This window comes from Notolepis coatsorum (genome assembly GCF_963971535.1).
Source record: "Notolepis coatsorum genome assembly, chromosome: 4".
Lineage (NCBI taxonomy): Eukaryota > Metazoa > Chordata > Actinopteri > Aulopiformes > Paralepididae > Notolepis > Notolepis coatsorum.
The window spans coordinates 30845153-30861914 of NC_140168.1; the positions used below are offsets into that span (position 1 = coordinate 30845153).

General features: G+C 44.3%; 1 protein-coding gene across 1 annotated transcript; it reads right to left on the reverse strand.

The window, feature by feature from the left end:
- Positions 1-8429: 8429 nt before the first annotated feature.
- Positions 8430-11137, reverse strand: marcksl1b (MARCKS-like 1b). The gene is made up of 2 exons (XM_084312739.1): positions 10824-11137; positions 8430-9652 (listed from the first exon to the last, which is right to left on the reverse strand). The coding sequence occupies exons 1-2, from the start codon at positions 10911-10913 to the stop codon at positions 9074-9076; spliced, it is 669 nt and encodes a 222-aa protein (XP_084168865.1). The 5' UTR covers positions 10914-11137; the 3' UTR covers positions 8430-9073.
- Between the last annotated feature and the right edge of the window lie 5625 nt (positions 11138-16762).

A 16762-nucleotide genomic window follows, 5' to 3' on the forward strand; every position in this document is an offset into this window, starting at 1 on the left:
GACCCCATAGTATGCCAGCTTAAGAGATACTGTGTGGAAGGATGGCCAGATAAGTTCTCCATAGAACACGTGATTCAGCCCTACCTGCCACTCTCAGGAGAGTTCACGGTGCAAAATGGACTGATGCTAAAGGGGGAGAGAATAGTCATCCCAGCAGCACTCAGAGCTGACATACTGGAAAAGCTGCACGAAGGACATCTCGGGATAACAAAATGTAGGGAGAGGGCTAAAAGGTCAGTATGGTGGCCAGGCCTTAGCAAGGAATTGCAAAAGATGGTAGAGAACTGTGACACATGTGCACGTGAGAGGGTGAACAAAAGAGAACCCATGATGTCAACAGAATTCCCAACAAGACCATGGTCCACTGTCGGAGCAGATCTGTTTCAAAACAACAACCAACACTACCTAGTCATCGTTGACTATTATTCCAGATATGTGGAAGTCGCCAAACTGACATCCACAACATCAGAGGCAATGATCCAGCATTTCAAGTCAATATTTGCTCGTCACGGGATCCCAGAGGAGGTCCGCACGGACAATGGCCCACAGTATGCATCAGAGTGTTTCCGCAAGTTCTCACAGGACTGGTGTTTCAGCCATGTGACATCCAGTCCTCGCTTTCCACAGAGCAATGGGGAGGCAGAGCGCGCAGTGAGAACTATAAAAAGTCTGATCAAAAAGTCAAGTGATCCCTACCTTGCTCTAATGGCCTACCGCGACGCCCCACTCGCAAACGGATTCAGTCCCACGGAGCTTCTCATGGGAAGAAAAATCAGAACTCTTGTTCCTGTCATCCCGTCCCAACTAAAACCAAGATGTGCCGACACAGAGAAACTAAGAAGGACGGAACAAGTTTACAGACAAAAACAGCGACTGAACTACGATCGAAGACACAGAACACATCAGTTGCCCCTCATCCAACCGGGTGAACATGTGTGGATCAGAGACACTAAGGAGCGAGGCACAGTGGTGTCTATGGCAGGCACACCCAGGTCTTACCTTGTGGAGACACCCGGAGGAGGTACCCTACGGAGAAACAGGTCTCACCTCTCCCCAACCCTGGTGGCTCCAGATTCTGAAACCGACTTACCTGAGACGACACCATGGGTGAACCGTGAAACAGATGTAGTGGAGACACATGTCGCTAAAGTGACTCAAAACCAACAGCAGCGGCAGCCACAGAGCTTAATGACTGAGAGACGATACCCACCTAGAGTGAGGGGCCCTCCAGGGCACCTAAAGGACTTTGTGTGCACACGTAGTTAAGTCCCTAATGATAATAATAATAAAAAAAAAAAACAGAGTGAGATATGGGGCAGAATAATCCTCACACTCTGCAGAAGGGCTGGGCAGTCTACCCCACCCTTCTCTAAGAAAGAAGTTAAGTTACCATTCTAATGTGTTTTATAATTGCAAATAACTTTATACAGAAGAAGGGGAAAATATTATTAGTTAGTTATATTTAGCTACTATGGGTGATTGTTGAGACTGTCATGTTATAAGTTCAGGGAAAGTTATTTATCCTAAGTTCAGGGAAAGTTATTTATCCTAGGAAGGGAGATGTAGTATTAGGTCATATTTGTATAGGAACCTTTGTGCGGTAGGAACCTTGATGTGTGACGGGGGGGGAGTTAAATAAAGGATGCACGGACTCGAAAGCTATCGCCTGTGTCATATCGTCTCTTCATTATAACAAACCTAAGATCTCATGATTATAACTCAACACCTTTCACTGCCACACGACAGAAGGTTAACCCTTTACTACTGAAGGGTTAACCTTCTGTCGCGTGGCAGTGAACGGGTTAACCGGCTGTCCGTGTGGCAGTGGAAGGGCCTTCTGTGTATTGTCGCAGTGAAAGGGTTAACCATTTGGTAGTGCGGCGGTGAAAGGGTTAAGGGGATGTTGTAGACCAGAGAAAGACGTTTGTCTTGTTTACATCAGGGTCCCCCATTTTCAATTCATAGTGATAGTGACGCACTGTCACAGACCGGTGCCAAACCAGGTTATAGGACTGACCTATAGTGGGCCCAAATGAGCTCGGTTCGGATGGATTATTGTTATATCAGTCTTTATTTGTCTATGTGTGTGCACTGTAAGTAACGTGCACCGCTGAAACCCTGAACCATAATGACAAATTGAAATTGTACATTAGTCCACCAACACCTCCATTGCTTTGGTATTGCAAACACCACTAAGGTACCCATGTACATGTCAAAATACTTCCCAAAGGTCAGTGAATACCACGACCACAACACCAGAGGGAGCTCCACAAATCTTGTTTTAAACCCAGATTCGGCTCAAACAAGGGACTAAACATGTTTCGCAATTATGCCACATCAATGTTATGCCGCTACTGTTCCTAATTTATGCAAATGACATGTCGTCAGCTTGTGGCTGCAACTTTTTCTTGTTCGCGGACGACTCAGCCCTGCTGGTCTCTGACAAGAACAAGTTACAGGTTGAAAAAACCCTCAGCTCAGAACTCGGCAGAATCTGCACCTGGCTTGCTGATAACAAACTATCACTACACCTGGGTAAAAAAGAGTCCATTCTCTTCGGATCAAATAACAAACTCAGCAAGACCGACGGCTTCTCAGTTACAGTGGGTGACAATATTGTCACAAGGAAAGATGAAATTACATACCTAGGGTCCATCCTAGAAGCAAATCTTTCCTGTGACAAAATGGCATCCAAGGTAATAAAAAAAGTCAACCAACGAACTAGATTCTTGTACCGGATCTCCTCTCTGGTAAACAAGAATACCCTGAAGACTCTGGCAGGAGCACTCATTCAAGGGTACTACGACTATGCTTGCACCTCATGGTACCAAAGCACCTCAAAGGCGCTAAAAACAAGATTACAAACATCACAAAACAAACTGGTCAGACTACTACTTGACCTTACTATATGAATTGAAAATGGGGGACCCTGATGGAAACAAGACAAATGTCTTTCTCAGGTCTGCATCCCCTTAACAATTGTATGTATTGAGCCGTACTGTATTGTACCCATTCTGCAATCTGTTAAATAAAGTTTTCATTCATTCATTCATTCACTCCTAGAACCCACCTCACCCCTGCCCACTTTGACTACCTAGGATGGCTTAGAGTAGACGACAGAGTACAGCAACTTGCAATGGGCCTGGTCTACAAGATACACTATACGACTAAGGTACCCATGTACATGTCAAAATACTTCCCAAAGATCAGTGAATACCACGACCACAACACCAGAGGAAGCTCAACAAATCATGTTAAACCCAGATTCGTCTCAAACAAGGGACTAAACACGTTTCGCAATTATGCCACATCAATGTGGAATGCCCTAGCGGCTAGCCTATACCCAAAGCTGTAAAGGAATGTGAATCCCTACCCACGATGAATTGGAAATGGGGGACCCTGGTGGAAACAAGACGAAAGTCTTTCTCTGGTCTGCATCCCCTTAACAATTGTATGTATTGAGCTGTACTGCACTGTACCCATTCTGCAATCTGTTAATAAAGTTTTCATTCATTCATTCATTCATTCATTCATTCATTCACATTCAAAACCGCTCAGACAGTCTCCTCCCCACCGTATGTATTCTCTCCCCACCGTATGTATATTTCTTCCCACCCACCCCCCTCCTAATGTACAGTCTCCTCCCCACCGTATGTATATATTCTCTCCCCACCGTATGTATATTTCTCTCCCACCCACCCACCCACCCCCTCCTAATGTACAGTCTCCTCCCCATCATATGTATATACTCTCTGTCAGGATCTATGGTTAACAGTACTGTATATTTGCATATCATATATGTCACAAATGTAACAGTACTATATACCTGTATGTCATGTATGTCCCTATGCCATAAATGTCATGATGTCATGTATGTTGTGTATGTCATAAATGTCATATGAATTGAAAATTGGGGACCCTGATGTAAACAAGACAAACGTCTTTCTCTGGTCTGCATCCCCTTAACAATTGTATGTATTGAGCGGCCGTACTGTATTGTACCCATTCTGCAATCTGTTAAATAAAGTTTTCATTCATTCATTCATTCATTCAATGTGGAACGCCCTACCCACAGCTGTAAAGGAATGTGAATCACTACTACCCACCTTCAAAACCACTCTCAAAGAGCACAGTACGGGAGACTGCAATTCTAAACTGGCCCCTGTAAATGTCCAAACTCAACCCCCTCCAATGTACAATTTCCCCACCTACCCAACCCCCCCATCCACCTCCAATGTACCCACCCCACCTACCCAACCTCCTCCAATGTACAGTTTCTTCCCCCTCAAATGTATACTCTGTTAAATAAAGTTTTCATTCATTCGTTCATTCTTCATTCATTCATTCATTCATTCATTCCCTTAACAATTGTGTGTATTGAGCTGTACTGTATTGTACCCATTCTGCAATCTGTTAATACAATTTTCAATCAATCAATCAATCAATCAATCAATCAATCAATCAATCAATCAATCAATCAATTTCTACAGAACTTTTTAGTGCAGGCTAAATGTCCCGTTTACTCCTAGTCCGCATGACTGAGACTGATTATGCATAGGCGCTAGTAGTTTTTTCTTGGACACTGAACTCTATTGGCCACTTGGTGGCAGTCTAAATCCGTTTGTAGGAAAGCGACTTTGGCATGGAAAGTCGGAAGTCCATGGAAGAGATGGACAGAAGATGGAGCACAGTGGTATCAGAAGATCAGTCACGATGCTCAAACTTTGTATATAGGCTAGTATGTGTATGGTTTCTAAAAACAGTTAAACTCAATTAAAAAATAAATGAAAAGGTTCCATTTTGAGGGTGGAAATCATGACAAGAATGATCCAGTTTACAAAAGAAATATGATAAGAAAAGGAAATACACTAAACACAGGGAGACCATTTAATCACTAAGCCATAGGAGAGAATCAGTTTACAGTTTAGGTCCTACCTAATGTCACTGTGCATGAAATGGCCCCCATGGTACCTATAGTTTAGGTTGGGCATGTCTTGTGATTCAATTCTGATCTATAGCACCTACTTATTTAATTTAAGATAATCCTTTTATATTTCCGATGGGACATACATGAACAAATGTATCTGGCGAAAGCTTCACAAGCAATACGGAGCTACAGCCCTGTCTAAATAATTAATTATTGTTTGAAGGCTACGCTCTAAATATAGCCCTGATCTCAACTCATCATATCACCCTGTGAACTAGGTCATTTCAACCAGATCAAGCACTATGTTGGGGCTCAGGAAGCCACTTAGCTTCCAATGGATAGAATGAGGGAAATTAATTAGCGACAGGGAAACCAACCCCCCCCCCCCCCCCCCCCCCCCCCCCCCCCCCAGCTGTTCCTAACGGCCACAGAGGCTAATCCAGGGTCAGGGGTCACTACCATTACGATGTAGGTATCCTTCGTTAGCCAATAATGAATCAAAGTTGGAAGTACTCGATTCCTTCCTTGTCTTATCTCGTCTTACGTCTCCGGTTTGATGTTACTGGAGAAAGGAGGACATTGATCACACATACGTGCTCTTTATGTTATTACAGCTACAAGTGGTAAATCATGTGTTTATATAGCATGTTTATCCAAAGTGCTTTACAATTTATGCCTCACACATTCACCCGTTCACTCACACATTCACACACAGACGGTGGAGGCGACCATGCAAGGTGCCAACCTGCTTATCGGGAGCAGTTAGGGGTTAAGTGGCTTGCTCAAGGACACTGATTGATTGATTTAATTTATTTGACAACTTTGAAAAAATAAATTGAAGCAAGCTTCGCATACACACTCTTTACACACTGGGTGCAAAGATGGGTGCTTATTTCCATTGTGGTCATTAATGGGGGGGGGGGGGCATATTTTACAATACAGAACCATACAACATCAACAACAACACGTTAAAACACCTCATCTAAAAATATTTATCAGGCTCAGGATTATAGTAATTACTATTGGAATCAACTGATTACCAGACGACCAGCTCTATACCACTCAGTCTGCCCACCTTTTTAAAACAATAGGAAAACTTTACGATTGAAATGTATATATACATTCGAGCAAATTAGATGAAAACAGCTGGTATTTTAGAGGAAGCAAAGCTAATATAGGCTACTTGTTTTATAATATTCAGGAAAAGAATGTTGTTTTTGATATTGGTGATTATTGGCATTACTGTGATCGACAGGAGTTCAATGGTTTTTCCATATTCCATTTGACCACTGCATCATGGGTGCAAATATTCTGATCTGTGTTTCAGGGCTGGGTTTCATGGAGGGGGACTGAAAGTGACCTTTTCCAACTTAATTTCAGGTCATTCAGATACAGATGCCCGAATCACTTGAAATGAATCACTGGATTATTATATGAATTTGAAATGAGGACGGACGAGGATGCGCCTAACATTGACCATAACATTGTCCATTTACTGTGAAATATGTCATCCTATGACCATATCAAACATTCTGAATGCCTCATAAGTGGGACTAGTCATGTGCGTACTGGTCTTATGCCAGAGGTGTGGACTCGAGCCACATGACTTGGACTGGAGTCACAAATTTGATGACTTCAGACTCGTCCCGACAAAATCATAAAAGACTTGCAACTCAACTTCGACTTTCACACCAATGACTTGTGACTTCACTCTGACTTGAGCCCCATGACTTTGGACCAGTCTTGTCAGCCACCAATCAAGTTGCGTGAGCAGAGAAGAAGTTGTGTGTCAGAATCATAGGTTTATGCTATAGCTAAGTTTCAGACTTGTGACTTTCTTGAGACCTGTCTTGACTTGGGAATTGCCAGTCTCGGTTTGCGACTTGACTCAGGAATTAAGTGTACAGACTTTGAGACTTACTTGCAATAACTCAACCCCACCTCTGTTTCACGCTGTTACACTTAATAGTAGTAGAACATCCATGTAGCTCTGTGTTTCTTTAGCCATGGGTTGGGACACAAAACCAGTCACGGGGGCCTGGCTGCTCCTGGCGGGCCCCCACATGACAGCACAAGTCTCAGTGAGCTCGGGTCCCAGGGTGAAACTAAACGTACTCGTTCGGATCGCGAGCTGAAAATCCATGATGTAGCTGAATTCTAATCTGGGTTGTTAGCTGGGCTGGAGCCAGTGACATTCCAGTGATGATGCCGTAGATCATGGGTTCGAGTCCTTGCCAATGGCATTTAACAATGTGGTTGACACTATGTTGAGCCTTGGGAACATACCGATGGATCAGACTATTTGGGGGAGAGCTGGTAACTACTAACCCTCCACGTACCAGCCGAATGTTCAGGGTGCAACACTGTCAAAACGTTGTCTATCTCCTAACGCGCCTATACGGCTACATTCAGACTGCAGACTGGCTCAAATCCGATTCCTTTCGTTCACAATAGTGTGAACAGAACAAATCACATGGAATCGGATTTTTTCTATTCTGATTTGGGCTACTTTCCTATGTAGTCCTAAATCAGCAGGTCTGATTTATTTGCAATGCAAGTCATGCGACTTTCACATAACTCTAGATTGACATTTGTCACGATTTCTTTTACATCCATCTTCTTTATTCATTTGCGCATGAGGGTCAGTTCACAATGGAATTTAGTTTGTCACATTTAAGAAATAATGTGAAGAGCAAAATAAACAAAAATAAATGTGATCCGAGCAATACATCTGAATTGAGCACTAAGGTTTGCAGTGTGAACGCAACCAAAGGCATCTAATTGGCTTCTCTTTGACCCACCTTTTTGTCAAGTTTTTTTTATCCCAAGTGTTCAGAAGATTATGTCTCAGGATGATATAGCTGGATCAATACAGCGTAGGCCTATTAGTTTGAAATATCTTTACTATCATGTGCTGGGAATAATTGGCTGGGGTGAAATCCTTTCAGGTGTGCTCATTTTCTCAGAATCTGTTCCCACAGTTTGCATGCCTTCATTTGCTCCAGGTTCTCAAGAGTAGGAAATTATTAATGTTGAAGTTGGAAGGAATACTGGAGCACACGGGTATTGTCGCTACTTCACTTTACGTAGCAATACTTTAAACCAACGTTTCGGTCACCAGATTTTTCAGGGCACATTTATCAGGGTATAGTCTTTTCAGAATTCCCATGGCAGTTGGAACGTTGTGAGTCACAAATAACCATAACCACACGTAAAACGGGCAGGTAACAAACATTTATTTACCATCATCAACTTTACAATAAAACCAGTAACGTCTGTCAACATTAGCAAAATAAAGAACAGAAATCAATCCAATGTATTTACAGAAACAAAGCAGATTCAGGCTCACACACGAACAGATAAACAAGTCTGCTTCTTCTCAAACCGCGACAGTGAACATAGCAAGCTCAGGTGTTCTGTTTTTTTTCTTCTTTTATATAGTCAAGATAAAAATCAAAATTGCCTATTTTTTTTCTTTTTCTTTAAACAAACAAGACATAGCTTCTCTGAATCTTTTAAGATGGTTCTCTATAATACACCACAAAATACTTCAAATTTGGGTTAAAATATAGGAATGTAAAAAGTTGGCAAGTCTCTTATTTATTTTTGATTTCTTTTCTTTTTTTCTCTCGTTTGTTTTCTCTCCTATTTAACAGTCATTTCACATGGTGTTGGTGTCCTAGTATTCCTATCCTAGCTTCGTTCCGTCACGGAGGAGGCGTCTTTTTTTAAGTCGTAGGTGTTTGGGGGGGGGGGGGGGGGACACGCTCCAACTCCATCTTCATCCTCTTGTCCGTATAATCGTGTTATTCGCTCGCGCTCCATCCGTTAAATCCGGTCCTCCGCCACAGCCTCTAAACTCGCTCAAGTCCAGGTCCAGATGTTTGGAGCAGTAAAACCAGGGAAGTGATCTAGTGAATCTAGTCTGTCGTCGTGTTACCATGACGATAGTGGCACGTCGAAGGAGTCTCTCACATACATGTGTATATATTTACATATACATATATCCATACATATGTATACATATACACATATATATAAATATATATATATACTCTTTAGATTTTCTCTTTCTCTCGCTCTCTCTCTCTCTCTCGCTCTCTCTTGAAAAACAGTTCACACAGTTCATGGTGAGATAAGGTACAATCACTCTTTCTTTTCAGAAGGAGCGGTGGTCGAGCTGCTCTCCTCCGCGGGTTTTGTGGCCTCGGGGGCGGGGGGTGCGGCCGCCGCCTCCTTGACCTCCTCTTTGGGAGCCTCCACCTTAGCCGCCACCGCCTCCTCTGCTTTCGGGGGGGCCTCGACGGGGGCTGGGGCCTCAGCTGCAGGTGCGGCCGCCACCACCGCCGCCTCCTCCTTCGCCTCTTCCTTCTTCTCCTCGGTGGCGGCGGCGGCGGCTCCGTTCTCGGCGGGCTTCTCCTCCCCGGTGGCCGCCGCCTCCTCCTTCACCGCCTCGCACTTCTTGCCCTTCTTCAGGTTGATCTTGAAGTTGAACGGCTTCTTCAGGGAGAACTTCTTCTTCTTCTTCTTCGGCGTCTCCTTGGCCGCTGTCTCGCCGTCAGCCTTGGCCGCCTCGCCGTCAGCGGCGGGCGCCGGTTCGATGGCGTCCCCACCACCCGCGCCGGCCTCGGGCTCCTTGGCCGCCTCGGCAGAGCCGTTGGTGGCGGCGATGTCCCCCTCGGCCTTGGCGGAGACGTCGCCATTGGTCTTGACGTGGCCGTTCTCCTAGAAAGCGTTGAAGAGGTAAAATGTCAGCAAACCGAGCAGATGTTTTTGAAATTGAGCATTTGAAGAAAATAAACACAAAAAAATTATATTCTTTCGAAATATATACATGTATTCACAATATTCATTAACAACACGTCGAATATAGACAAAAATAAAAGCCAATTGGAGACTTATGTCAATTTCCCCCACACTGAAAATGTCGTCGTGCTGCTCATCAATTAACCACCGTGGCGCGAGCCTCGGTGGGCTCAGAGAAGGCGACGCCTTGTAGTACCGCAACCAGACGACAGGCGGCGACCGCGCCACACAGAGAGAACACAGGCAGCTCAGACCAGACGGCCGGCAGACAGAACATCTCAACAAAGGGAGGAGGACCGACGCTCATCGATGGAAATGACAAAAAAAAAAAGCAAAGCGCCACTTCAATAGAATCCTAGAAATATCGGCCACGTATTAAATACGTATACAAATTGTGTGAGAGCAAAAAAATAAAAAATAAATTTAGTTTGGGGGGGGTGCATTTTATTTACAGTATAGCCTACCAAAATCAGATACGGTCTAGACTGGCTGTGGGGGTGCGTGCGGCGTCGATCAACAGACGATTTATTTAAATTGTATGTTGTCCCCAAAATTATGTGAGATGTGTTCTTAACAAACCATTCAAAAGATGTGATCTAGCAACAACAACTACTAACGTTAAGCTACTATTTCATACATGTAGAGAGAGCAGCCTGCCTAGTGCCTACGTGCTCCCTGCCCCCCCTCCCCCTGTCCAACACGTTGTGGGGGGGCTTTAATAAACCCAGCCGAGCTGCCTGCGAGGCTCCAAATCTCGATCAAAAAGGGGCAAATGATGTGCCAAATATTTTTTTTTTTGTAATAATATTATGCATCATCAGTTTATTCTGAATGAATTGCGAAGTACACTTTTACATTTGGATCCTCCAGCCGCGTTTGAAACAAGGGTCTCCTCTCCGTGGCCATCATCCTCCTGCACGCCGACTAACCCGTCAACGTGCTGCTGCCCTCCTCGTATTCAAACAATCAAACCAATAAGAAGGTCCGGATAACTGCATTTCGATTCAATCAAAACTTCTAAACGAATGTCTGTTGCTGTTGTTGGGAGAGTGAATCATAAATAATAAAGTGAGATGAACCGACGACGTACCTGTCCGTTGGTCTTGACAGCGGCAGCACCGTCGGCGGCAGCAGCGCTCGCCTCCACGGCCAGCCCTCCCTTGGATGAGTGGGACCCCATTGTTTTTTTTTCTTCTTTTCGATTTAGTTCAAAGCAAATGAAAAAGAAAAACTAAAAAAAAGTGTTTTTTTCAAGTTAATCCAAGCCCAGGGATTTATTATTATTACGCGTCCACCGATGAAGTGATTAAAAAAGAGTTGTCTTGATTCTTCTCGAAAGTAGTGTTGTCTACTTCCCTGTGTGTGTTCCTCTCTCTCCCTCTAGTGAACCTGTCGCCCCGGCAGTGAGATACCCACTAAACTCCACCCTGGTTCAACGCAAAGCTTGTGAAGATAGCCCGAGTCCAGGACCCCGCCCACAGGGTGTGGTCTCTCGCGTTCTGCCCAATCACCGCCGACTTTCTGACTACTCTCCCCGCCCCTCAGAAGACCCCCCAGCGTTCCCCCATCATCACATGCAAGCAGGAGATGGAAATGAATCCCAAGAACATGCAACTTTATTATTTGATCCAAAAGAGGAAATGGATGGAGAGGGCTACAGCGTTCTTGGTTTTGTTTTTGTGTTTCAGGAGTAGGTGCTCTTTGGATTAAATCCGGGGTAGGATCCGTTATAGTTATAAAAAAAAAAGTTGAAGTCCAAGGCATGCTCTACACATTTTTAAAAGCCTTTATTTAATGGCTCACATTATTTTAGATCATTTAAAAGAAACCAACATGTTTCGGCCTACATAGGGCCTTCATCAGGGTATATGCAACTTTATATCTTGACTTGAGCCAAGGTTCAACTTATGATTAGGCGACGGCGAATCTGAAAATGACTCCAGAAGACACCTCTCTAAAACACACGTGCGTGGTCTTTGTATTGTAGCGCGACAGATGCCGTTGTGTTCAGTGGCGTTCTGACTGGGTTTCTTCTTGTTCACTTCCGTTTGCTTGTGGTTTATTAATGCGCACCGTTGCAAATTGTTTCTTTCTGCAACCAATCACTGCCAATTGATTTCGCAAGGGGTGCAAACACTGGAATGCATATACCTCCTCAGTCTGTATTGATGTACAATGATATCACCGGGGTGAATTCACTCTGATTTAAAAATGAATGACTTTGGTTGGTTGATTGGATTGATTGAAAACATTATTAACAGATTGCAGAATGGGTACAATACAGTACGACTCAATATAAACAATTGTTAAGAGGATGCAGACCAGAGAAAATACTTTCGTCTTGTTTACATCAGGGTCCCCCATTTTCAATTCATCAAGAAACATCTGAATGACATCTGGTGACATCTGAATCACTGAACCTAGACTTAGATGTTTCAACAGTGTTATTAGCCACGAAACGCAGCGTGCCTCATCTCTCATGTGAAACTGAATGAATTCCTTACAGTGGCTGGAGGTTATGTTAGGTTACGACCACCCCATGGCCCATGCTACTTGCTCATTTCTGACCAGAGTCTCGCACAGATATTTCTCACACACGCAGACACACATCACGCTCTATCTATCTGGCCCGGCCTTGTAAATGTCATAATAATGCGTCCACTGTGTGCTGTGGAATGCCTGGCATGCAGACCAGACCCTCCTGTCTCCTCTCCCATCTTCCCTCCTGAATAGGCTTCTTCAGCGTCCTGAGGTAACGAGCCCCAGGGCCAGAGAGAGACAACGCCATCATGACTAACTTCAGCAGATGGAATTATATCAACCAGTCCTTTCTTCTTTTTCCTGAGACCACACACACACACACACTGTATGATGTTAATGATGACAGTGTTGAGGTTGATGACGACAGATAGCTCATCATCACTACTCTTGACTCCTCACTGTGTGTGTGCGTGCACATGTCTGTGTGTGTGCGTGTCTGCATGAGTGTATGTGTTTGTGTCTATAGGTATGTGTGTGTGCATGTCTGAATGAGCGTGTGTGTACATGTGTGTGTGTGTGTGTAGGTCTGTGTGTGTTTGTGTGTATAGGTCTGTGTGTTTGTGTATGTGCATAAAAGGGAAGCATTGTCATGGGACCAGTGAGCGTCAGGGGGTGAAAGGCACAGAAAAGCGATCCTTCACACACATAGACATGCATTTCACATACACACACACACACACACACACACACACACACACACACACACACACACACACACACACACACACACACACACACACACACACACACACACACACACACACACACACACACACACTCTCCCAAGCGACAGTGACGGCTTCAGCTGTGACAGAGTTCATATAGATGTGTAGGACAGAGGGGGTTGGAATGCAGCGAGGAGGAGGAGAGAGAGAGAGTGAGAGAGAGAGTGAGAGAGATAGTTTTCTGATGTAGATGATTGGAGACCCAGAGCCATAGATGGAGAGATGGAAAGAGAGAGAGAGAAAGGAGGGTGAGTGGACGTCGAGCTACGACACGGGTCACAAGCGCTTCTTTCCACAGGTGATCCCATGCAGAGGTGGAAAAACTCCTGTTACCCTGACGTGAAAAAAACAAGACTTCCCCACTGTAGGCCATGACGTAATTTACTCTTTAACAGAGTGTGAAACATCTGTTTAACGGCCGGCAGGGTTTCACAATGAGAAACAAGAACTGTTGGCAGCTGATCATATTGAAACTTTTTTTTTTTTTTCTTTTTTTTTTTGAGTGGTCATTTTAGTTTCAGTTGATCATTTAGTTTCAGTCAGTCATTTTGGTTTGATTAAGTATGTTTCTATAGGGACCTCATTTTCACATCAGGGTTTCGGGTCCAGACCGCAGCCTGAGGTACAAGACGAGTCAACGAGACGTTTAGATCTGACATTCCACATGAATGAATAGAAAATAACGACATGCTGATAGGTTTGTGGTAGTTGTTTGTGTGGTGGGAGGAGCCACGTGATAACATCAAATAACTGTGTAGCAACCCCTCTGGGCAGGGGGGGGGGGGGGGGGGTCAGTGTGTGTGTGTGTGTGTGTGTGTGTGTGGTGTGTGTGTGTGCGTGTGTGTGTGTGTGTGTGAGTGCGTGTGCGTGTGTGTGTGTGTGTGTGTGTGTGTGTGTGTGTGTGTCGGAGGGGGGGGTACATTCTCAGAATGACAAGTGGGGTGCAGGCAAACAAGATCCAGAAAGAACCATGGAAGTATGGAATTACTTTGTATACATAATGGAATACCAGAGGAAGAAAGAGAAGTGATGTATATGACTGAAGTGGAGCAACTGTTACTTGAACTTTTTTTTCTTTCATTTTTGGATTCCAGAATTACTGCATTTTGCTGTAAATGACAGATGTAGTTTTATCACTACTCTTATGAACAAAAATAAAACTCAAGTAGGAGACGTCTAAATGTTTTGAAAAGAAGGTCTCAAGATTAGACTACATGATTAGATTCAAATGTACAGTACAATAAAAGAAGTTTGGCATCCAACCAGAGTGCAAAGCAACAGTAAAGTATAATATACAATATATACAAATTAGTACTACTGAGTGTAGTGCTAATCGGATGTATGTACAGAGTTGGAGTTTTAATATGTACAGTGATACAGGTATAAAGACAGTATGGTAGTAGTCATACTGGCCAGCAGCGTAACTAGGAAGAGTAGGATATGTACAGATAGATATATAGTATCTACAGATGTAAAAAGTTTTTTTTGAAAAACTCAATAAAAAAAAAGTACTTAAAAAGCGCTTCTACCACTTTCCAGTAACTAGAGTAATTTGTATAGGTTCTAGTTGCTATCCCCCACAAGGCGGGCATGGGGGTGGGGAAGAAAGGTAGCAGGGGGCAAGACAGAGGGCTGAAGGAGGGGCTGGGGGCAAGTGAGGGTAAAAGATTAGATGAAGGATAAAGAGTCGAATCAAAGGAGAACAGACTTGAAGGGACTCCATGGGACCTGTCTGGAGAAGACGGATGGGGGGCGGGGGTGCACACATGCACACCTATGCCTGGGAGGAGAAACGGTTGAGGTGTAGTCGACTGCCAACAATAACTGCCAACCTGGTACATGGGTCTTCTGAGGTAACAGAATTAAACTTGGCAGCAACACGACCGCTGCGTTATTCAGAGAGGAATTCACCCAAGCATCCCAAGGCAAGTTAGTGTGTCTGTGTCTATGCCAGAAAAGGTGCTTTTCATACAGGCGACATGCATGGCACATTTCCAATTCAAATTAGCAATGATAGCAGGATTATCCTGTATTTCACTCCCTTAGCATTTTCTGCATTTCAGAGGCAAAGATTTGCCCAAAAGTCCCCCGCTGAAGTTTCCACAGAAATGTGCCTGTTGCAGAACACAACACCAGACGAATAATGATTAACGTTTCGGAGTTCCGTTGTAACGTTCTAATCTGACCTGATAGAGCGCCTTCCTCCATGTCACATCACCGCGCCAAGCTTGACCTTTCACCTCAGAGGCTTCCTCATCTCTGCCCTGCCCTACGACCTATAGCCTCCTCCAACCTTTCATCGCATGACTCTGGGTCAGGGCCCGAGGCGCGCCCCGCGGCCCTGTGGATATGTGAGCCGCTTGGTGGAAGAATGCTCAGTTTGTTTCTTAATCAGTTCAGTTTGTTTCTTAATCAGTCTTCTCTTTATTCTGCAGCGAATATCTTTTTTCTTTTAATCACAATTACTTTTTACGTCTATCACCCGGTGTCTACCTCGCCATACAGCTGTGTGTGCAACCCGCCCCGCTTGCTCTCCCACCGCAGTCAATGAGTCTTTGTATGTGTTCCTGGGTGTCAGGCTTTGCACACACAGAGGAAGAGGTCTGTCTTCCAAAGGCCCTATTGTGAGCCGCTTCATCACCCTATGGGTGAGCATCACAAGTCCAGCTGGAGGGAGAGAGAAGAGGTAGAAGGGTGGAGAGAGACAGAGAGAGAGAGAGAGAGAGAGAGAGAGAGAGAGAGAGAGAGAGAGAGAGAGAGAGAGAGAGAGAGAGAGAGAGAGAGAGAGAGAGAGAGAGAGAGAGAGGGTGTTGACAGAGTGGAAGAGAGAGTAGAGACAGACAGAGAGAGACAGAGGGAAGAAGACAGACAGGGAGGGAGACTGAGAGATAGAGAGAAGACATACATACATAGAGACTGATAGAGAGAGATAAGATAGATATAGAGAGAGACACTAACAGAGAGAGAGATAAGACAGACAGATATAGAGAGACTGATAGAGAGAGACTGACAGAGAGAGATGGAAGATAGAGAGAGACTGATAGAGAGAGAGAGACACTAACAGAGACAGATAGAAGACAGCCATACATAGAGACAGAGAGAGAGGGAGAGAGAGATAGAGAGAAGACAGGCATAGATAGCGAGACTGATCGAGAGACTGACAGAGACAGAGAAGATAGAGATAGAGAGGGACTGATAGAAAGAGACACTAACAAAGACAGATAGAAGACAGAGAGAGAGTCCTTGACAAACAAAACTTCAGCACTTCAAAACAACTTCAGCTTGTCTTGAAAGTTCACAAGATAATAATTTTTTTCATTCTTTCCAGACACCATAGTCTCAAACTAAAGGTTGAGGAGATGCTGTATAGCATATGAAATGTACAAATCTGTCATCCTAATCAGTCTATAACAGAGACGGGCAACCATGTCTTTTCCATCTAGTCGATTGCAAGGGGCCTCTGAGTCGACCACGACGCTGGACAAGTTGGAAAACCCAGACAAAGACAGCCATCATTTCATCAGTCATCTTTCTGGTTGATATATATATACTATATATGGTAAAAGCCTAGCTGTATTTCTTAAGTGCTCAGTCAGTCGTAAAGTCCCAGATTCCTTGTCCTTCATGCTGAAGACAATAGGTAGCATATGGCCCAGCCTTTGAGCTGACAGATGTCCATGCCAGACAAACAGAGAGCAGAGGAAAATAATCATGACTTTAGCTTTGAGCAGTCACAGCGGCCGGGGGTCAAGGGTCAGGGCAA

Coding starts and splice junctions, on each gene's coding strand:
- marcksl1b (XM_084312739.1), bottom strand. CDS start 10,913: ATGGGGTCCCACTCATCCAAGGGAGGGCTGGCCGTGGAGGCGAGCGCT. Junction 9,653..10,823: donor CTGTCAAGACCAACGGACAG/GTACGTCGTCGG, acceptor AACGCTTTCTAG/GAGAACGGCCACGTCAAGAC.